This window comes from Anomaloglossus baeobatrachus, chromosome 3 (genome assembly GCF_048569485.1).
Source record: "Anomaloglossus baeobatrachus isolate aAnoBae1 chromosome 3, aAnoBae1.hap1, whole genome shotgun sequence".
NCBI classification, from domain to species: Eukaryota; Metazoa; Chordata; class Amphibia; order Anura; family Aromobatidae; genus Anomaloglossus; species Anomaloglossus baeobatrachus.
In genome coordinates, this window is record NC_134355.1 from 419,231,045 (window position 1) to 419,255,416 (window position 24,372).

General features: G+C 39.9%; 1 protein-coding gene across 1 annotated transcript in view; it reads right to left on the reverse strand.

Moving 5' to 3' along the window:
* Positions 1-233: 233 nt before the first annotated feature.
* Positions 234-24,372, reverse strand: part of KBTBD11 (kelch repeat and BTB domain containing 11) — a 56,942-nt gene continuing 32,803 nt past the window's right edge. The window contains exon 2 of the mRNA XM_075340318.1: positions 234-12,622. Within this exon, the coding sequence (XP_075196433.1) occupies positions 10,012-11,919 (1,908 nt within the window). The 5' untranslated portion in view covers positions 11,920-12,622 and the 3' untranslated portion in view covers positions 234-10,011. The remainder of the gene's footprint in view (positions 12,623-24,372) is intronic.

Here is a 24,372-nt window from a genome sequence, read left to right on the forward strand (position 1 = left end):
TATTATTTTATTCAACTTTCTAGGACTTGAATGTTCATATGGACGAAAGTTGATCCTACTGACAGATTCCCTTTATGCCTCATATTTTACATATTTTATTTATTGAGCCAATTGAGGTTTACTAACTGCAGTGAAAAAATACGTGGAGTTGTAAACCTTCCAGATATATAAATAATGAAATAAGTTTGTGTGTGAAACTTCAAGACATAAAAAAAGCAACTTGAGACTTGTTTTATAACACTACTTTTTAATAGTACAAGTTCATCTTTAATCTGTAATAACATTTATCAGAATCCCATCAAATTTAAGATACAGAGAAAAAAGCGCAGAAACATATTTCAGATTTGCTAAAATTCATGTTCAACGAGTCATGTACATATTGATTGCTATAATCCACATATAAAGTAATACTCAGTTTAACAATTCTTGGAATGTAAAATAATGTGCAAATAGGTGACTTCTGTAATGGCAACGACAGCTTAGCTGTCAGTTACAAAGACTGAATACTTAGCTTTTTTAACCTCTAAGGTTGGAAATTAGCAGAAACATTTTAAGAATTCCAAGGAAAAGTTAATAAGTGCAAAAGCAGGTACAAAGAGAATATACAATGCATATTAAAATGCTCAACCAGTATTAAATGCATAGCATTGTGCAGCTACACAGAACAGTAAAAATACAAAACATGCCAAGAAATGGCCAAATCAACTCATCAACTGAATTAAATAATTATCGAAAATTACCTAAATATCTCCAGTTTCATTGAACTAAATTAGTATTAAAATTCCATTTTTCAAAAATGTACATTATTAGAGTGTAAAAAATTGATTTTGTTGAACAATTTGAATGCATCGGCGTAAACAATAGCATTATAACTGTGGAATACTAGCATGATGGACATGGACAGCAAACACAAGATCAAAACCTATCTACGATTATTTACACAATACATAGTGATAAGCAGTAAATGAGAATTGCTTTGCCTAGGTGGTGAGGCAAAGAACATATCTGAATTGTTCTACCTTGTGCTGAGGTATGAAGCTAAAGAAACCTCAGAGTCATATCATATCTACCAATGCTGTGTCAGATGGGAAGACAATACAAAATATTGGCTTATCTAAATCTCAATTTTTGTAGGCATAAAATTCCCAAATGCTCATCACTGGAAGGAATTGCGACCGGTATTATCTCTTGCCAGTGAAAGTGCGTATAGTATTAGTAGTTACTTGTGTATAAAAATATCTTAATACACAGTTATATATTTGTTATATATTTCAGAAGACGGACTAAATTACTTGCGGTTAAAGTGCCCATATATAATTTTGTTGACTATTACATCTTCTGCCGAGCATAGATTATATATCTTATTTGCATTACTTATTTTTCTAGCATGAATAAAACATTTTTCTTCATGTGTAGTATTTACTGATTGGAGTAACAAATTCCTTTTTGACCCAAAAGATATTGCCCAATACTTCCGAATAAATGAAGTCTTGTGAGCCAAGTTTCGGGAAAATCAAAACGACTTGACAGAATCCCTTACGGTCTTCAGTGACTCTCTTTATCAATGGAAATGTGCAATTTTGCTGTGAAAAATAGAGAGCTTTCATTTCTTAATTGGCCAAATCTACCCAAAATGAAGCCTAAAGCGGAAAAACTGAAAGATTATTTTTAACAAAATAATTGGTTGAGTTTGATTTAGTAAATTATGCATTAAAAAGAAAAATATTAAGATTTTAACAGCAGACTATAGAATTGATATAAATGCTGGTGGGAGTCACAGAAATTCAAGGTGATAGCAGAAGGTTAAAGGGGTATTCCCATATCCAAAATACTATCCTAATATGTAGTACGTGTAATAATAAGAATATAAACACCTCTAACTAACAATGTAGTATAGTTCTTCTGATTCACAATGTCACTTACCTCATGATCGGGTCATTTCAGGACCTAAGGTATCTATGGTTGTGACCACGCATATAGTCACAGTTAGTTCCTCATGGTCATAACCATGGATACCTAAGGTCCTACAATGCAATTAACATGAGGTAAACAACATAGTGAATCACAAGAACTATACTACATTTCTAATTGGAGGTATTTGCTAATATCATGATTGACACCTACTACATATTGGGATAAGATCTTGGAGATGGTAATACCCCTTTAAGTGCTCAACCGCTACTTAGCCAAGACCAAATTGTCAGACTGCATTATTTCCAATGGCAAAACATGAATGGGGAGTTCTAATTTAAGATAGTTCTAGCATATCCACAGGATAGGTCAAGTAGGCGTAATAGGGGAATTCCACTTCTGGAACTCCCACAATAGCCCTGACCAAAGTAGTTTATGGAAGCTATGGAAATACAAGAGAGATTCACATTTCCCACAAACCACCAGAGAGGGTTACACACATGTACTGCCAACTGTCCATTGTATCTCATTATATCAGAAGGATCTTCATTCTTTAAAAATGTAGGGGTCACAGAGATGGTGTCCCCACCAACTATGTGAGCATGGCATAAATCATTCAAACAATCAAAACTCACTGTGTCTATTAAATTGAGGCCCTGAGGGGTTGAGCACAACAAGGATTCATGAGAGATAATATCAATTATTCTTTGCCCCTCAGGTCTGCATGATGTATAGAGTTGTCATAGCTTTGCTTGGATTTTTTTCTCAAGCATCTGTGTTCACGAATGCCAAGAGACTCATAACATGAAAGTGACTAGTAGTCAATCAGCCTCAGGTTGTGCACTCCTGGTTTGGACCACAACAAATAAGCAAACATGGAATATGGCAGTGCAAACATGTACACCACATGCAAACAACACCTATTGTATTGTCAAAAAAATGATGGATATTTGTCAGCCTTATCCAATATAGATCTTAATGTTGATCTAATGACTTTTAAAATAGTAGACTTAGATAATGGACATACAACGCCAGCTCAGACTCCCTTAAAATAATCAGCAAGAATTGGCCGATGTATGAGGGAGATAAGTTGATTTTTGTTCATTTAAACAGTATGTCATTTTATTTTTGTTTTTTTAATAAATCAATAGACCTTTAAAACTAAGAAATTTGTAATTTCTGTTTTTTACTCCTCGAGGACTGATTATTAATTCTCAAAATGTTTAAGCTATGGGTAAAATTTGTTTCCAGTGAATACAAATTTTCACATTATGCAGTTAAGAGATGAACGTTAGTGCTCATAAAATTCTATGGAGAAGTGTAAACTGTTGTTTTAGTAGAACTTGCAACAGAATGTCTATGTCTGCTTCTACCTCCATGTTCCTTCCCTCTGCAATAAATATCATTAGCACCAAACATCATCTTCTATCTCAGTAATGGGAAAATCTGTTTTCGCCTATTATGGATTATACCCATGAATTGAGAGTGAAAAATCATTCCAGGAGAACAAAGAAACAGATTTCTCTGCTAAGATATATTACAAAGTTTCTTATTTTCATGTAAACTATTGATATATTAAACTAAAATGATAGTTACTACTTACATTTTTTACTGAAATGTCTTCACAGATTCATTATCATCATCAAACATAACTCATACATCAATGGCTTTGCCACCACCACACAACAATATAAGACAGGCTAGCCCACTAATTCTTTAATTCTCGTTGCTCGAACTCAAGTTTCTAAGGTGCTCTTTAAAGTATCGGCCCTCACAACTACAGAAAATAACAAAATGGAAATTCTACATCTGATGGAACTGTACACAAGTTTTTAAAACAATGCTCACTTCTCTGACATCACTTTCTGATCATCACCTATTGGCTGAGGCTGCACCATGCACAGTCTCTGCTCGGGAGCCACTGATTGAGGCTGCACCATGCACTCTACTCTGGAGTTATTGGGTGAAGCTGCAATTCACACACTTGCTACTTTGGAGCTATTGGCTGAGGCTGCGCCATGCACACTTTCTGCTCAGGAGCTATTGGCGGAGGTTGCACCATGCACTTTTTGTTCTGGAGCTATTGGATGAGACTGCAGCATGCACACTTGCTACTTTGGAGCCTTTGGCTGAGGCTGCACAACGAACACTATCTGCTCTGGAGCTATTGGCAGAGGCTGCACTATGCACACTTTCTGCTCTGGAGCTATTGGATGAGGCTGCACCATGCACACTTGCTGCTTTGGAGCTATTGGCTCAGGTTCTATCTGCTCTGGAGCTACTGGCGGAGGCTGCACCATGCACACTTGCTCCTGTACTCACCACTTACATACTGGCTATAATGAGAGTGTTTTGCTCACTCTTTGCTGATTCCATCTACATTAGGTAGTGAAAGTAGGAGAAGGTAGCTGAAAGTGTGCCTGGTATCTTCAAGCATGTTACAGTACTTTAAATGATATTTTCTATGTTACTTCTCTGCTAGAGATGAGTGGATCAATTTGCGGGACTCTGGTCCAGGTCAGTGGTGGCTAAATGGGAGGCCACTGAATTTCTTACCTTCCGGCATCCCCAGAGCGGTATTTTATATGTCAGGGCTGACATGACATCATCAGTGATGCAAAGATGATGTTGTGAGACCCCTGGATAATCAAAAGCTGGAAAGTAAGAGATTTGTGAGCCACCCTGTTAGCCACCGGATATCACTGACTTGGACCGGAGTCCCGCAAATTGATCCGCTCATCTCTACTGGTAGTAGGAAATCTTATGGAATGTGCAAGTCAAGCTATGGTTGCTCTTGATAAATAAGGACATAACTATACATGTCGATACTAATATAAAAAACAATAAAAAGATGACACATAAGATGTTAAATTTAATGATTACCTAACACTGATCTGTTCTCTTCAAAAGCGCAGGATTCTCAATGGAAATACGAAGAATAGCCTGATAGCAGTGATACAGGTATATAAAGACAAATACAATTGGATAATGATGAATAGTGTTCATCAGAGCATAGATTCTCAAAATAATGCAGCTTTCATTTTCACAATTCCCAAGACCCTCATTATTGTGTTGGAAGAGTGGGAGACCGTACATCACAACGGGTTACAGAGGTATATCAGGGCTGTAAGTAGGGATAAAATACATCTAGATTATTATTAGGAATATAAAGCACAGCTTATGTAATGCACAAAGGCCATAATAGTCTGTAATATAAACTATCAATGATGGCATTCACCGGTTCACAGCAGAAAGAAATGTACGGAAGGGATTTCTTGTCAAATCATAAAATGTTCTTGGCCGCAGTTTAAAAGCTTTAAACACATAATGATGGAGGGATCATGGGTGTGCTGCTGATCCATTAAGTTATGCAATACATGAACTGTGGCTTGCCTACAGCACTGCAGAATAAAAAGCCAGTTTGTGCAGGAAAAGTGAGACTTTCCAAGACTCCGTTCTGTTAGAACTTGACCGGCATTCTTTTCTATTTTGTCTTCCTGATATATGTTACTAAAACAGAATTTTTTAAAAATTACATTCAGACTTTGTTTCCAATGGTCTATTAGCACTGATCAGATGTATGGATAACATTTCTTTTCCACTCTGGTACTGGGTCTACATGCCTTATTGTCTGCCTACCAGGTCATTTTACTACATATAATACCACAATTAGACACTGTAAACAATTTCTCCTTAGTTTCTATTTAAAAAAAGGGATTCAGGCTCCCTGTCTATTAGGTAAACCTGAGTAATATACAGCTCTTCCTCTGAAGACCACACGTGTCCAAGGAGAACAAACACTGACATTCTGGTTCCTTCTGTAAATAGTTTTTTTTTATCAAAGAGAAAGGAATAAATTGCTGACTTAGTGTTTTTCTCCTGTCGGAAAAAAGGATGGGACATGTTCAAAACCAACTTCTGCGCTCACTGTTAACTATTTGCTGTCGCAGTAGAAGCAGTAGGTCCATATACACAATAGATCATTGGTCTAGCTCAACCGATTTGCTCTTTTGCATATAACCAGATTGGAAAAACACAAAGGCCCACATTTACCAAGCAATTTATAATACATTTAACATAATCTACACCCCCAAAACAATCATGACATATAGCAACTTTGATTCAAAATTATGAATTTTGACTTGAAATCTTAGGTGAGTATGGCCAAATATTTTCTCAAAGTCTGTTAATAGCACAAATTTTGGTGTAAACATAGCTTTAATTTTCTATCTTTTAGACAACATCAAAGGCACCAAATTTGTGAGAAGGCATGTGCCTCTTAATAAATTTCACTGCAATCACTCCAACTGTCTCCATTCTTAGCCGGCTGATTATATACCGGTCTTAGTAAGTGCAAGCTAAACTTTAGAAAGACTTTGACCAAAACACCTTTTGGTTCGGATGAAATCACAATAATTAATATTTTCATACAAATCTATCCCCAAACATTTATTACAGACACCATTTCTCATGGAATGAACACAGCTGATGTTTAACGTTAAGACGCTATTTATGCTATTGTACCTATGTTGTGTTTTTCCAATATCATCAAAGCGCACATTAAAGAAAATCTCGTTGTAATGTAATGGTAAATTGACTTTCCATTATATTTGTTTTCCATGGAGAGAGCTTTTCATTACATTTCCATTACCATAAAGGCATTTAGAAATTTCCCAACAAAAGATAAGTATTCCCTGCGGTAACTTCACATGTTATACTAGTCACGAGGGAAACAGGAAAAATAAATGTTTGAAGACTGCGGAACATGACATTAAAGGAATTTACCATAGTTATACCTAATCCAAGGAATCCAGTTATCTCAGTCATTGCAATAGGGTCAAAAAGGACAGGAGGCAATGCCAGGAAAACAGGAAGAATTCACCGTTACAAAAATGACTATTCTGTCAAATGATGATGGTACTAATACAGTTACGTACTCACTATTCATTAAAAAATAATATAAGCACAATTGAATTACAGGGCTGCAGTAATTGTCAATGTTAGCAAATGCATATAAAATGAGAATTGGATAATTGATTTGTGCAGAACAATTCTGGAGACCGACTACCATAAAATTGTCACTTCAAATGCATGGAAATATGGCAATGAAAATATGTTTGTACTATACAACTTACATATATATTGAGTTAATAGTTTATTGAAATGGGAAATCATTGGCTGTCTTTCTTCAGAAAATCCTCATAACCTACAGATGTATCAGGCCACGAGCAAAGGTTCGGTGCACCGATGCAAATCACATAAAGATCCACCATGTGCCAGACTAAAGGGGGTGTTACACGCAGTGATATTGCTGGTGAAAGCACCCGCCCCCGTCGTTTGTGCGTCACGGGCAATTCGCTGCCTGTGGCGCACAAAATCGTTTGGAGCCGTCACACGTACTTACCTGCCTAGCAACGTCGCTGTTGCCGGCGAACCACCTCCTTTCTAGGGGGCGTTTCGTGTGGCGTCACAGTGGCGTCACTCAGCGGCCGCCCAATAGAAGCGGAGGGGCGGAGATGAGCGGGACGTAACATCCCGCCCACCTCCTTCCTTCCTCATTTCCGGCGACCGCAGGTAAGCTGTAGTTCGTCGTTCCCAAAGTGTCACACGTAGCGATATGTGCTGCCTCAGGAACGACGAACAACCTGCGTGCTCAACAATCAACGATTTTTTTAAAAAAAGGAACGACGTGTCAACGATGGACGATAAGGCGAGTATTTTCCATCGTTAACGGTTGTTCCTTGCTGTCACACGCAACGACGTCGCTAACGATGCTGGATGTGCGTCACGTAATCCGTGACCCCGGCGATATACCGTTAGATACGTCGCTGCGTGTGACGGGGCCTTTAAGCTATGTGTGCACACAGCATTTTTTTGACACTACGTTATTTTGTGCATTTTTGGCCTCAAAAAATGCGCAAAAACGCAAAAAACGCACCAGCGGCAAAAACGCACCAGTAAAAAATGCATGCGTTTTTACTGCGTTTCAGTACGTTTTTGGCTGCTTTTTGCTGCGTTTTTGATCATTGTGTTTTGCTACGTTTTTCCAATGCATTGCATGGGTGAAAAACGCAGTAAAACGCAAGAAAGAATTGACATGTCCCTTTTTTTTAAGCTTAAAAGCACAGCTAAAAAAAAAAAGTTGTGTGCAGACAGCAAAAATGAAAACTCATAGACTTTGCTGGGGCAGCAAAGTCATGCAAGTTTGACCCCAAAAACGCACAGTAACGCACCCAAAAAACGTGCAAAAATGCCGCAAAAAACACCCCGTGCCCAAATAACCATAGATTGCCTACACAAACTACATAGCGCAAAAATATGCTTAGAAAACGCTAGATCTATGTGGTTTACACCACTTTATAGAGAAAGGAATGAGGATATCAACCTACAAAACGAATGCCAAAATCTAAGGCTGCGTTCACAAGTAGAGTAAATGCTGCACTTTTTTCTGCTGCTTTTTATCCGCATATTTTTTGAAGGAGTCCATACTAAACTAAGCAATAGCAATTTTCTGTGATTATTGCGTTTTTGCTGTGTTTTTTATTCGTTTTCCTCTTTATTTAATGCATTTCTGGTGCAGATTTAAAGCTCATTGATGAATATGATTTTTAGTACAGAAAATCTTTCATTCTGAACTTGAGGTTTTTTTTTCTTACATGCATTAGTTATATTAAGTTGTACGTGCTTGTTGTCAGGTTCGCAGATAGAACTCTAAAGATAAAAAAAGGCATAAAAAAACTTGAAACTCAATGACATCCTTAGGGTATGTCTGTCATTAGAGCTGAAATTACTCAAGGGAAAAAAAACAGCGTGTGCATTAAATGTCAGAAATCTCATTGATTATGTTGTAACTGTAAAATGCTGCCTATTTTACACACCAAATACATTGCATAAAAAAACGCAGTAAAAACGACATACCCTTAGATGAACAATGGGCATGAATTTTTAAGAAATAACATCCATTTTGCATGGACAGATAAACGCAGCAGATTTTCTGCAGAAAAAAATGAAGCATTTATGCCCAATGGGAACAAGGCCTTAAGCATAGAATGATCTAGTCTGACAAAAGACAAAAGCAGGGTGTGAACACGTCCTAATGAAGGCATTAAATAACATGCATGGAGGTTACAAGACAATGAAACATGATCCATTCAGTCTGTTCTGTGGTACAGGGCATTAGAAGAAGCATGCTTCCAATTCACATGCTCTGATAATAAAAATGTACTATGGGTCATGTATATAAAACTGTAAAGAAGAAACAATAGTGCTGCACATAACTGAGAAACAACTCAGATTAGAAGAGTAAGAGGTGGTGTAGAGGCAGCAATGGCTCCCTGGTCCCCGTGCCTAAGGGAGGTCTAAAACCACAGAAGAGGACAGACGCATGAACAGTGGGCGTCAAGTTATGAGGGTAAGAAAAAGGGATTCTGTCTCGTTTTCATAAGTATACATTCAGTATTGTAATATGTAATCATTCTAATTTAAGAACTACAGTAGTGTCATGAGACTATATAATAAAGTACTGAATAGAAACGCATAACAACATTCATGTTGTCTATGGCAAACATTCATAGTCACCGTCACTCTACAGGTTAAGCCTTCACCGATGATGATCGCTGCACTATTGTTTCTCACCTACACTCTTCAGTCTCATTATGTGTGTGTGTGTGTGTATATATATATATATATATATATATATATATAACATTACGCTGGTAACTGAACTGTATTACTATTTATATTAGGATTGAGTTCTAAATTTTAGCAGTTTTGAGATGCGATTGAACTTATCCTTGGTGACTCCTGTTGTCTTCACCATATTGGATGTCATTATATTGTAAACACATAACAATAACTATTACATGCAAAATTTTCCTCGGTAAAGGCCTGTAGGCTGGTTCTAATTTACAAGAGCATTTCCAGAAAATAAATGCACATAATATGAGGATTCACATATCCATTTTAGTACAGTGATAGACATGCATGTGGGGAAATATTGTGAACCCGACATCGATGTATTTTTAGTCATTGAAACGAACAGACATTTAAAAACATGCCAGTAAAGTAAAACACATATGGAATATAACCTTGGTCTCAATGTTATGACTTATTCTCAGGTAAAGAGAGAACGAATGGAAATAAGACTCCTTTTACGTCTTCTGGGGAAGGAAAGAGGTCAAGCTCACAGCTAGCCATTTCTCCTCCAGTTCCTTCTGGTGGTAGTGGCACTTTCAGTGTTACAGCTCTGTTCAAGCAATAGATGTTGCCTCCCATGACAGTGCAGCGAAATGGCAAACTGGGAGGTGTAGGCCCTGTACCAGGACGTAGGTTGACTCCCTCACTCCAGTGTCTGGCCATTGAGTTGTAAGTGAAAACACTAAGGCCATGCTCACGACTGACATCAAATCTGTAGATGCAGCCCTTGTGGGATACCATACCAGCAGAGCGTCGGCGGCTGTTGTTGTAAGGGCATTCTTGCCATTCATTATGTTTGGGATCATATTTGAGTAGCCGGTAAAAAAGCGTTCCACCGGATACATATATCTCATCATTACATGTTGTAGCTTCATGGGCCACTGCAAAAGCACCCTTAAGTAATGATGCTACTGAGGTCCAACGGTCCAGACGAGGATCATATTTTTCCACGGTAAAGAGGCACTCTCCACCAATAGCATATAAATATCCATCAAGAGCTACTAATTTCATCTGAGAGCGTGCCTGGGAGAGGGGCCGAACTTTATCCCAGGTGTCAGTCAAAGGGTTGTAACAAAATACCTGGTCGGAAAGTTTTGCTTTTTCTCCACTACCTTTAATGCCCCCTGCAATGAACAAATAGTTATATAGAACACAGACCCCACAACCTTTAGTATTTGCTTCTTCTGGAATCTTTGTTAAAGACCGCCATCCCCTGGCGGATTCAGTAAAGCAATGTACCTGGTAAGTAGTTCCATCATCTTCAGTAGACACAATTGATGAAGGACTCTGGGGTCTACTGCTCTCTCGGCTTTGAGGTCTACTACTACTGGTCATTCGTTCAAAAGCATCATTGATTTCCGCCACCACCAAACACTGTTTACCATCCATTCTGCGTTGTAAAATTAAGTCTCTCTCTGCACCTGTTAGTCTGCCGTAGACATTTGGATCTCTAAGAACCTGTAGAAAATGGTCACTCATAAATTTGTAGGCAGCTTCCTTGAGCTCATTCAGTCTTTGCTTTTTTGCAATATAGAGTACTTGATAGCAGTTCTTGAGTGATATCTGAGACCTCATACTATCCATGGCACACTGCACAGCACATGGAATCTGTAGGAACTTTGCTCCACTTATTACTTCTACAACATTTTCCTGCTTCACTTCCAGCTGTGAGCTGTAAATATAATCCACAAGCAACTGCAAAGTCTGATAACTTACACCCTTAATTTTAAGAATGTCTCTTGATGATCGAGCCCTAAAATAATCACTTTTTTCAGCTAACATGGACTTATGTGCTTTAATTCTTTGCCCTCCAGTTACTTCAATCACCAGGTCTGGTTCACCCAGGGGTTCAGGTAAAATATTTCTCTCTAAGTCTGTGTTGGGTTGTGTTGTGTGAGATTGCAGATACTCACTGATTGAGATGGATTCAGATAAACTTCGCTCTTCACCATCCTCTTCCAATTCTGAGACATTGTTCATATCCCATTGACTTCCACCCAGCGCTATGCTGCCTTCACTTATTGGTTCAGAAACTGACACATCCTCAGCATCATTATAAGTTACTGGTCTTGAAATTTCCAAACTATGCATAGGCTGCACAACAGTGTCAGATTGAATATTGTAGCCACCATTAGAGTGGGGTAAGCTGTCTTTTTCTCCACCATGTTCATGCTTTCCAGAGCTTCCACTTGCCTCCAATCCATCTCTAGTGCCCACACTGTACTCACATGTCCTCTTTGCAGAAATCCCGGTGTTCCCATCATTTCCTTTTAAATCACTGGGATAAGGAGCAATCGACAATGAGGTATCCATATTCGTGGTGTCTTGAGACTGAAGTCACATAACCTCTGGGCTTCTGCTGTCGATTATGTTGTGTCACTGTTGTTATTCTGGCATTACACCAGATACGGTTTGTTTCAACACTGCGCCTATCACAAACTGCTGATCTAGATTCTGAGAGCTGAGAGGTGTGTCGGAACTGCACCAGTTTCACATAAGATTGAACTCTTGAACTTCTCGGTATGTTCAACCTCTAATGTTTGCTCAGAGAGGATTGCTTTATTTTTATTACTTTCCAACTCCAATTAGAGCAGAGTTAGTCTCATACTGCATCAGAATTCTCCTCTCAAAAATGCCTTCAGCTCCACAATATAGAAAAATTACAGTTCACAGTTAACTAGTCATGTTCTGCAAATTCTTAGGAAAGTGACTCAGCTTTAATCCACATGGCTGGGATATTTCATCGAGGAGTATTCAGTATCTTCTAGACTCAGAACTGCTGATTATTAGATCAATGTATGTTATGCATGCATCTTTCAGCTGAAGAAATCTCACACCAGTCACATTTGATTATCTTTAAGGTGACACTAGAAGGACGGATATAATTCCCTTTGGAGGTTAAGCAGCTTTCAATTAGAGAGTTCATCACATCTATTCCAATGTACAAGATGCATCACGCTGGTAAAATATTTGTCTTTTATTTGACTTTATTCATTTTTCAGTTATTGGCTCCGGTCTGTAATAGAAAAAAAAAAAAAGATTTATTACGTGGAAACAGACTAAAATAACATTAATCTGATTAACTCATGTTATACTGATGAGGAATAGTTTATGTTAATGATCCAAAGGCAAGGTCATTATTAGCTTACACACCCTCCCAGAGCCAAACTATTGGTACATTCGTACATGCAAGATAAAATTGACAGGTTAATGAAGTGGTAATATATTGCGCCACATACACGCAATCCTAACCAGATACGTTATCAAGAAAAAATTTGATTTACAGGTCAGAACATTGCCCCTATCGACCAGGTATAGATTTAGCTTGGCCTTAGTAAGCTGTTATCACTAACAGAAATGTAGAACTTATCACGTTGCATAATTTACATGCCTACATAGTGAACTGTACTGTCATATACTGTATTTTTCACATGCACATGGATACTTGTCAAATACCAAATTATAGAAAACCCTAGCCTCACAAAAAAAAGCTCTAGGTGAATACACAGACAGTTATTGGACAATTATTGTTAATAGATCTATTAAACTTTTTTGACCAATTGAATAGATAACAAAATGGAAAAAATGGCTACTCTAGTTAATTTGTCTGAAATGTGAAGGGGTCTGAATCCAACAAACAGTAGCTATTTAATACCAACGAACCTAGTTGGAACCCAAAAACAAAAATTCCCCACTGCATGCTCGACTACCAGAGATAGCTGAGTATGTTGTATATTGACACCACTGTTCCATTTCAACTATTTATTTTACTGCACAGTTTTAAGAATCAATGGTCATACTAGCAATGGGATGTCAAGCAATCAATTTTCACACAGTGGTATTCAAACACAAATGGAGGTAATAAACCCATTAAATGCACAGGTGAGAAGGATTATCTAAGTATGTAAAAGAAGAAGGTGGTAAGTAAGACTATGCTTACATAACAAGTACATTAAGCGTTGAAGCAGAGAAAGCTGCTGACATATATATAAAAAAAACCACATCCATAGTCTTTTGGGGTTTTTTTTGAACAGTGAAACCCTTTGATGATGTATACCCCTATATGCCATCAATTGGAGTGCTATAAAGTATATAGAGGGTAAATGGAGGCCATAAATGTAATGGAAACAGAGTGCACAGTTGATGCTCCACCAGAGTGTCATCTCATTCAGTTCTACAAAAAAAAACAGTACAATTAGGTTACACGTGGCAGAGGTAGAAAAATGGATACACATGACCAAAAGAAGCCAGCAGATCACAAGGCCAGCACCACCCACACAAATAAGATACCGTTATGCAGAAGGACGAAAATGGCACATCTCAAGATGAGACCAAAAGAAGAAACAAAAGTCACCCAGAAACACTCAGGAGTGTCAAAAAATAGTGTTCCAGGAAGAAAAGAAGAGTGGTAGTTGTGAGCGACTCACTACTAAAAGGCAGGGAGGCAGCTGTCTACAAGCCGGACTTATCCGCAAAAGAGGTATACAGCCTCCCAGGAGCAAAAAATCAATGATGTAACCAACAGGATTCCAAACCTCCAAACCTCCTAAGTTACAAGGAAGACTACCCACGCCTACTGATACCTGCAGGCAGAAACGACCCCGCAAAAAATGACCTACGAACTATCTGCAAAGACTTTAAAAATCTGGGGAAGAAGGTGAAGGAACTGGATTTCTAGGTAGTTTTCTCATCAATCCTCCCAGTTGATGGTCATGGCATCAGGAGATGGAATAGGATACTAGAAGTGAACAACTGGCCACAACGGTGGTACAGACAGCAAGGATTCAGATTTTTGGACAATGGCGTAAATTACCTCTACAATGGACTCCTCGCTAGCGATGGGTTACACCTCACAAAACCTGTAAAACACACCTTTTCCAGAAGACTTGACACACTCATCAGGAGGGCTTTAAACTGGAACAAGAGATAGGAAGAAAAATGCCAGACAAGATCGTGCAGCTGAAGGACATACTACACAAGGATACTAGATGTGGTAAAGAGGACCCTGGAAAGGATACTCAGAAGGAATATAAGAAAAGGGGAGCAACAGAGCACAAACTAAAATGTTTTTACACAAACGTGCAAAGTATGGGAAACAAACAAGGAGAACTAGATCTAGTAATACAGTATGAAAACTACGACATTATTGGAATCACAGAAACCTGGTGGAGTGACACACACGATTGGAACATACAGAAGGAAGGATACAACTTATTCAAAAAGAATAAAAGTAACAAAAGAGGATGAGGAGTTGCATTGTATGTTAAAAAAAAACACATCTCCACAGAAATTAAAGTTTCAGAGAATGAGAATCTATTAGAAAATATTTGGTATACAACGGGAAGGACATCCTAATAGGCGTTTATAATAGACCACTGGGTCAAATAGAGGATATGGATGGGAATTTTAACACTAAATGGCTACGTTCTCAAAAAATACAAGAAATAGTGATCATGAACGATTTCAACTACCTGGGCATTCATTGGGAAACTCTCACAGGTAAGAGTAAATTCTCCATCCAATTTTTATCCTATCTTGTAGAGAACTTAATCTCCCAGCTGATGAAGAAAATAAGAGGGGAACAGCCATCTTGGATCTAGTCCTAACCAACAAAGAGAATATGATTAAGGGACTAAGGGTAGCAGGGACACTGGGACTCAGTGATCATGCTATATTTGAATTTGGGGTTGCAAGAGAAAGAAGACCTGAGAAAACACAGACTCTAGGCTTGACTTTAGCACATCAGACTTCAAAGACCTGAAGACAACATTTGGTAAAATTCCAGGGCACACAATTCTTAAGCGCAAAAGTGCACAGAAAGTATGAGAATCCTTTAAGGAAATGACTAATGCAGAAAAACTAACACCACCTAAAAGGAAGAAAAATGGGAAAGACCAGAACAAACCAGGATAGATGACTAAAATATTACATCAACAGCAAAAAAAAAACTAACAAAATGGAAACATGCAACAAGTAGAACATGGGGATTATACCTAGGGAATAGAGCTGGGCGGACTCGCAGAAAACCGAGACCGGCGGGTCCCTGCTAAATTTTAAGAACAAAATGGACCCGGTACGGAATCTGGTACCCATATAAGTCCATGGGAACCTGAATCTGTAGATTAAAAGTGTTGGTGGAAACGATAGGGAGGTAGAAGCGCGTGCGGTGTACTCACTGATGCTCTGTCATAGCGGCAAGTTGCTTCCAGGTCACATTTTCCCTTTTGGAGCCGACAATTAGCTCACATTCCCCGCCCACCGAAGTGTGTAATTGGTTGCAGTTAGACACGCTCCCACCCTGAGTGTCAGCGTGTCAGCTGACTGTAACCAATCACAGGCACCAGAATGGCCCGTGGCTGGGGAAAGCAGTGCAAGTCTCTGTGGGTCAGTATGGTGGTGTAAAAATAAATGAATAAATAAAACAATCAGCGCAGGGTCCCGTATTCTAATACCAGCACCAATAAAGCCCACGGCTGCAGCCAGCTGTCGGGCTTTATCGTGGCTGTGTATCAAAATAAGGCTCTCCAGACAGGAACGTGCAGCTGCATAGAAATACGTGCAGCCGACCCACTCCTGTCAGGAGAGTGTGCGGCTGCCGGGTGATGAGATGCGAGACTCACGCAAGTGTGACTCCGGCTTTACAATGCGCTCATAGGAGCCTATGACTCTCACAAGTATCAGATTGCATCACCTGGCAACCACACACTCTCCTGACAGGAGCATGCATCTGCATGTATTTCTATGCAGCTGCACGCTCGTGTCCGGGGAAAAAGGAAGATCCAGGGAATTACAGGCCAGTAAGGCTGACCTTCATAGCAGGAAAAATCTTTGAGCAAATTGTGAAGGAACTACACTTAGGTACTTGGATGTGAAGGCATCAATTAGCCAGCATGATCGTATGACCAATAAATCTTGTCAGACAAACCTGATTTCCTTCTACAACAAAGCCACTGAATGGTCGGACCCAGGGAGTGCTGTGACTTCAGTAAGGCATTCGATAAAGTATCACATGACATCCTCATTGAAAAAATGATCAAGCATATCAGTTAGATGGATTCAAAACTAGGTTAATGATCATGCACAATGAGTAATACTAAATGACTGCACATCAAACTGGAGGAAAGTCAAAAGCGGGGTGCCGCAAGGCTCTGTCCTAGATCCAGTACTGTTTCATATCTTTATAAATAATCTGCAAAACGGAATTATTGGGGTACTCATAAAATTTGCAGATGATACTAAGATAGGAGGAATAGCCAACACTACAGAGGAAAATGAGCGTATTCAAAAGGATCTAAACACACTCGAACAATAGAACTAAGCAGTAGCACAGGGGAAAAGGATTTGGGCATAATAGTAAATCCCAGATTCAACATGAGCCAACAGTGTGGTGCTGCAGGTAAAAAGCAAACATTTTGGCATGTATGAAGACAAGCATTTAATCTAGATCAAGAGAGGTAATAATTCCCCTATACTCTGCCCTGATCAGACCCCACCTGGAATACTGTGTACAGTTCTGGGTGCCCTAATTCAAGAAAGATATCGATATATTGGAGCAAGTCCAGAGAAGAGCAACCAAGTTGGTAGAAGTTCTGAAAAACCATGTCACATGAAGAACGGCTAAAAGAACTAGGAATGTTTAGTTTGCAAAAGAGAAGGTTGAGAGGAGACTTAATAGTGGTCTCCAAATATCTGAAAGGATGTCACAGTGCAGAGGGAAATAGCCTATTCTCATTAGCACAAGGAAGTACAAGAAGCAATGGAATGAAACTAAAGGGAAGGAGATTCAGATTAGACATTAGGAAAAAAACTTTCTGACAGTGAGGGCAGTCAGGGAGTGGAACAAGCTACCACTGGAAGTAGTGAGCTCTTCAGCAATGGAAATCTTCAAGCGGAGCCTGGATAAACAAATAACTGAGATGATTTAGGAAAACCTGCACTCGCAGGAGGTTGGACCCATGACCCTTGAGGTCCCTTACAATTCTACCATTTTATGATTCTATGATTCTTTTTGGAAATATATTTTCACTGTGGGAGATATTAAAGGAGAGGGCAGAAGGAGAGTTTTATCTAAAATGATAGGGAGTGAAATATAAGAAATTTATTATGCGTCACACAACCTAATAAATTTACAAAATAATTTCCTATAATTGAAAAGAGATATTGAAACCTATATCTCCTATGAGCAATAGATTTGGGCAATATTGTGTGCCATCGTCTGCAGTATCAATAAATCATATTGCCAGCTTGAAGGTCTTATTGAACACGTAAAGTAATGTGTAAGCACACAGAGATGTTTTAAAAATAATAAAAAGTGACAAACTCGCTTTTCTTAACCCCAGTACAGGTTGCTCTGGAGGCTGCGATGACTCCAGAAGCAACGTCTGCGCCGTACAGATGCTATCTGGACTTCTGAAGCCTGCAGCAATAAGGAGACTATAAGAGAACATCATCCAAGAAACATCTCATGGCAGCACATGCATCACTTCCAGAGCCCGCAGTCTGTTGGAAAACATATATGCTTACAAAAAAAAATGTTTTAAACATGTGACAACCCTTTAAAAATAGGTACACAAGATATGTCAACTCACTCTCCAAGGCTCAAATAGGAAGCATTCCAGTAAAATAAAGTCCAAGCGCTAAAGCCTTTATTAAACAGGGCAAAAATGAAGTGGAAAATCCCAATATGGTTCAAAGCAGAGTGATATCCGCAGTGTGTAATAGCTGCTAGAGATCATAATATTGTTGGATTATTACGAAACCAGATCTTTCAACTTGCTTAAAAATTATCGCTTGTCGGCATAAAATTTCACGGTGTAATGAGTCACGTGCCACCTCATCAACACATTGCACTAAAGGAGTGGATTCCTCTTTGTAGGCGTGAAAAATGGTGTGCCTACTAAATTACAATGTGTCATCCTTTGCTGAATTATTAGAGGTTACAGTGAGTACGGAAAGTATTCAGACCCCTTTAAATTTTTCACTCTTTGATTCTTTGCAGCCATTTGGAAAATTCGAAAAAAGTTCATTTTTTTCTTATTAATGTACACTGTGCACCCCATCCTAACAAAAAAAAACCAGAAATGTAGAAATTTTTGCAAAATTATTAAACAAGAAAACCTGAAATATCACATGGTCATAAGTATTCAGACCACATGCTGTCCATTTACTTGTGATCCTCCTTCGATGGTTCTACTCCTTCATTGGAGTCCAGCTGTGGTTAATTAAACGGACAGGACTTGATTTGGAAAGTCACACCTGTCTATATAAGACCTCACAGTGCATGTCAGACCAAATCAGAATCATGAGGTCAAAGGAACTGCCCAAGGAGCTCAGAGACAGAATTGTGGCAAGGCACAGATCTAACCAAGGTTACAAAGGAATTTCTGCAGTACTCAAGGCTCCTAAGAGCACAGTGGCCTCCATAATCCTTAAATGGAAGAAGATTGGGACCACCAGAACTGTTCCCAGACCTGGCCGTCCACCCAAACTGAGCAAGCATGGGAGAAGTGCTTTGGTGAGAGAGGTAAAGAAGAACCCCAAGATCACTGTGGCTGAGCCCCAGAGATGCAGTAGGGAAAAAGTTCCACAAAGTCAACTATCACTGCAGCCCTCCACCAGTTGGCCCTTTATGGCAGAGTGACCCGATGGAAGCCTCTCCTCAGTGCAAGACATATGAAAGCCAGCATAGAGTTTGCAAAAAAACACATGAAGGACTCCCAGACTATGAGAAATAAGACTCTTGGTCTGATGAGACGAAGATAAAACTTTTTGCTGATAATTCTAAGTGGTATGTGTAGAATAAAACAGGCACTGCTCATCACTTGCCCAATACAATCCCAACAGTGAAACATGGTGGTGGCAGCATCATGCTATGGGGGTGTTTTTCAGCGGCAGGGACAGGACGACTGGTTGCAACTGAAGGAAAGATGAATGCAGCCAAGTACAGAGATATCCTGGAAGAAAACCTCTTCCAGAGTGCTTTGCACCTCAGACTTGGCCGAAGGTTCACCTTCCCACAAGACAATGACCCTAAGCACACAGCTAAAATAACATGGAAGTGGCTTCAGAACAACTCTGTGACCATTCTTGACTGGCCCAGCCAGAGTCCTGACCTGAACCCAATTAAGCAGCTCTGAAGAGACCTGAAAATGGCTGTTCACGAACATTCAACATCCAACCTGACGGATCTGGAGAGGATCTTTAAGGAAGAATGGCAGAGGATCCCCAAATCCGGGTGTGAAAAACTTGTTACATCATTCCCAAGAAGACTTGTGGCTGTACTAGTTCAAAAGGGTGCTTCTACTCATGAAAGACTAGAAACTTTCCATTGACTGCAACAGTGATCTTTTGAGTTAACATTTGTTTGTGTAATAATGAGCTTGATTGCACGATAACGTGATAACTATTCTCTCATCAAAATGTTTCCTGTCTAATAGGGCCTTATGTGACAGGTTAACATAGTAAAGTGGAAAGGTAATGCAATGCTAGTAAGTGATCTCTCCGGCAAGTTATCTTTCACCAAGAGTTTCTGTAAAGGTAAAGGTGACTGCAAAGCCAAGTGTACTTAAATTTATGTGTTTCAAAGGAATTTTCTGCAATGCAGCAATAGGTATCCTTGTAATTGTTGAACAATGATGACCCATACATTTCTACCTCGGGTTGGTGCTTCAGAACACTGTTGACAGGTTCAATAATGGTTGTAATAAAAATACACCTGTTACTAGGTTGCCACTGCTTAACTATTAGGTGGCCAGAATGTCTCATAACTAAAGTTGTCCAAAAAAATATCAAACGATTGGAATATAGTCTAATGCAAGGATGCACAATCAGATCCAAGGGCTACAATGTCACATTGAATCAATTGGACAAGCAGCAATAAAAACTAAAGCTGTATTATGATCTGAGACATTTATAAAATATTATACACCACAACCTCAGGATATGTGAATAATCATTAGGTAAATAGAAACTCTTTGCAAAAATGCATACAAATAAAAACTGAAAAATAGGGAAAACTTCCTAAGAGGAGACCCATACATAGCCTGGAGTAACAGAGATAGTGAAAGAGTTAAAGGGAACCTGCCAGGTGCAATAAGCACCCAGAACCACGAGCAGTTCTGGGTACATATTACTAATCCCTGCCTAACTGTCCCTGTATACTCTAGCATAGATAAAGAGATCTTTATAAAAAGTATTTATAAAGATCGTTTATGACATGCTACTAAGGCCATGGACTAGTGACCAGGGCATTAGTTGCTGCACTCATTCTGCCCTCTTAGCATGGTAGCACGCCCAGAAAGGTGTGCTAACATGCTATTCAATGCAACATCGCCAGCGGGTACCTGTGTCTGCTGTGACTGCTGACCAGAAGTCCCTGGCACTTCTGGTGATGCGCACTAGACCTCTCTGAAGCCAAGACGCTCACACCAAGCTTCATACTGCACATGATCAGAAGTGAGTTCAGATCAGCGGTCACAGCGGATACCTTGGTGACTAGTCCCTGCGCTCATTAGCATATGATAAAAGATCTTTAGAAATACTTTTTCTAAAGATCTCTTTATGTATGCTACTAATTACAGGGACAGTTAGGTAGGGATTAGCAATATGCACCCAGAACTGCTCCTGATTCTGGGTGCATACTGCACCTGACAGGTTCCTTTTAAGTAACAACAACCATACAATGCAGTGGACCAAGTGCATAACCACCAATAATAAAGGATGAATATCCCCACTGAAAAGTTCACTTAAATATCAATAGTAACTGCAGCCAGGACTGGTATTACTGGCGGTTCCTCCAGTAGCCAGTCCGCACTGGGGAAACACCATGTCACCAAACAGCACATTGAGTATCTGTCGCCCTATGTACAGGTCCACTGACTGATTACAAGATTATAGTCACCTGTGATGCTAATTAGTGGACACATCTTGATTTAACATGTCCCTTTTGTCACATTATTTTCAGGGGTACCATCATTTCACGTGTTTTTGTTTTTTGTTTTTTTTTTAATTCTGTGGAAGCATGGTTGAAAAGCAATGTCTGACTTTCATTTGGTCATTTTCATAGATTTTTTTTTTATTACTTTTGTCAGATTCAAGTTATTTCTGTGACCATTGTGGATTTTTCTTTTAAACGAGGTGTACCAACAATTTTGACCACGTGTGTATGTCTGTAAGACTATGTTCCCACGATGAGTTGTTGGTGAGTTTTTGAAGTTGCATATTTTTGATGTGCAAAAATTGCAGCAACTTACAGTTCCAGAAAAGTGACTGTGATTTATAGAAATCTCCTGCCCAGTGTGCTTTTTTATTACGCAGCGGAAATTAACCTGCTGTGCTTGTTTGGAACCCGCAACATGTTAATGTCTCCTGTGGGTACACTGAATTTTTCTGCAGATTTTCCCTATAGACTTGAATTAGAAGCAGAAAATCAGGTAAAAACCGCATGTGATCTACACATAAGTATATCAAAGTTTTGTCAAAACCAAATACCAGGATGTATCTAAAACAAAGCAGCTTTATTTAAAACATGACAAAACAAAAAGAAACAAAAACCACAGCGTAAAAAATGCAGATAAAAAAATGCAAAGGACAACGTGAGTAACCTAATTTACCTAATAGGTGCAAAAATACTGCAGAAAATCTGTAACATCAAAAACTCACCAAATACTCCTTGTGGGAACATGGTTTAATAGAACTAGAAATTTGCAAATTGTCTTCCCTGAATTATTTCCAAACAATAATTTAAAAACTAAATGTTAACATAATAATCACACCAGACCAGACACAACTGAAGGCCATGATGTGACACTGCAATTCCACAATATCACTAACTGTTCCCTCTGTCAATGTCAAAGAATTTAGGGCAGAGGTAAATCAGCGCTACAGAAAAAATGGGAATAACTGTTTGTCTGGTAGAAAGCTGCAAAGTGTCAAGAGGTACACATTACTACATGCTGACTCTAAGGCGGGCTTTGCACACTACGACATCGCAGGTGCGATGTCGGTGGGGTCAAATCGAAAGTGACGCACATCCGGCGTCACTTGCGATGTCGTAGTGTGTAAATCCTAGATGATACGATGAACGAGCGCAAAATCGTCGTCATCGTATCATCGCTGCAGCCTCCGACATTTCCATAATGCCGGGGGAGCGACAGGTACAATGTAGTTCCTCGTTCCTGCGGCCGCACACATCGCTGTGTGTGAAGCCGCAGGAGAGAGGACTTTCACCTTACCTGCCTCCCGGCTGCAATGAGAAGGACGGAGGTGGGCGGGATGTTTACATCCTGCTCATCTCCGCCCCTCCACTTCAATTGGCTGCCTGCCGTGTGACGTCACTGTGACGCCGCACGACCCGCCCCCTTAGGAAGGAGGCGGGTCGCCGGCCAGAGGGACGTCGCACGGCAGGTATGTGCGTGTAAAGCTGCCGTAGCGATAATAATCGCTACGGCAGCTTTCACTATATATCGAACGTGCGACGGGGGCGGGACTATCGCTGCAGCATCGGTAACACATTGTTACCGATGTTGCAACGTGCAAAGCCCGCCTAAGGGGTACTTTGCACACTACGACATCGCAAGCCGATGATGTGATGCCGAGCGCGATAGTCCCCGCCCCCGTCGCAGCTGCGATATTACTGTGATAGCTGCCGTAGCGAATATTATCGCTACGGCTGCTTCACATGCACTCACCTGTCGTGCGACGTCGCTCTGGCCGGCGAACCGCCTCCTTAATAAGGGGGCGGGTCGTGCGGCGTCACTGCGACGTCACACGGCAGGCGGCCAATAGGTGCGGAGGGGCGGAGATGAGCGGGATGTAAACATCCCGCCCACCTCCTTCCTTCCGCATAGCCAACGGGAGCCGCGGTGACGCAGGTAGAGATGTTCCTCGCTCCTGCGACTTCACACACAGCGATGTGTGCTGCCGCTGGAGCGAGGAACAACATCGGACAGTCGCATCAGCGTAATTATGGAATTCGCCGACGCTACACCGATGATACGATTACGACGCTTTTGCGCTCGTTAATCGTATCATCTAGGATTTACACACTACGATGTCGAGAGCGACGCAGGAAGTGCGTCACTTTCGACATGACCCACTGACATCGCACCTGCGATGTCGCAGCGTGCAAAGTGCCCCTAACACTGGACTCACAGAGGTTAGAGCAGGGGTCTCAAACTCAGCTGGGGGAATGGTCCGCACATAGAAAAAAAATTGAGGGGGGCCGCATTCTGTGAAGTGACATTTTTAATGATTCAATGTTTTTTTTCTATACACCTTTGGATCACTATTTTGAACATTTTTACAGTTATATACAGTTAGGTCCAGAAATATTTGGACAGTGACACAATTTTCGCGAGTTGGGCTCTGCATGCCACCACATTGGATTTGAAATGAAACCTCTACAACAGAATTCAAGTGCAGATTGTAACGTTTAATTTGAAGGTTTGAACAAAAATATCTGATAGAAATTGTAGGAATTGTACACATTTCTTTACAAACACTCCACATTTTAGGAGGTCAAAAGTAATTGGACAAATAAACCAAACCCAAACAAAATATTTTTATTTTCAATATTTTGTTGCGAATCCTTTGGAGGCAATCACTGCCTTAAGTCTGGAACCCATGGACATCACCAAACGCTGGGTTTCCTCCTTCTTAATGCTTTGCCAGGCCTTTACAGCCGCAGCCTTCAGGTCTTGCTTGTTTGTGGGTCTTTCCGTCTTAAGTCTGGATTTGAGCAAGTGAAATGCATGCTCAATTGGGTTA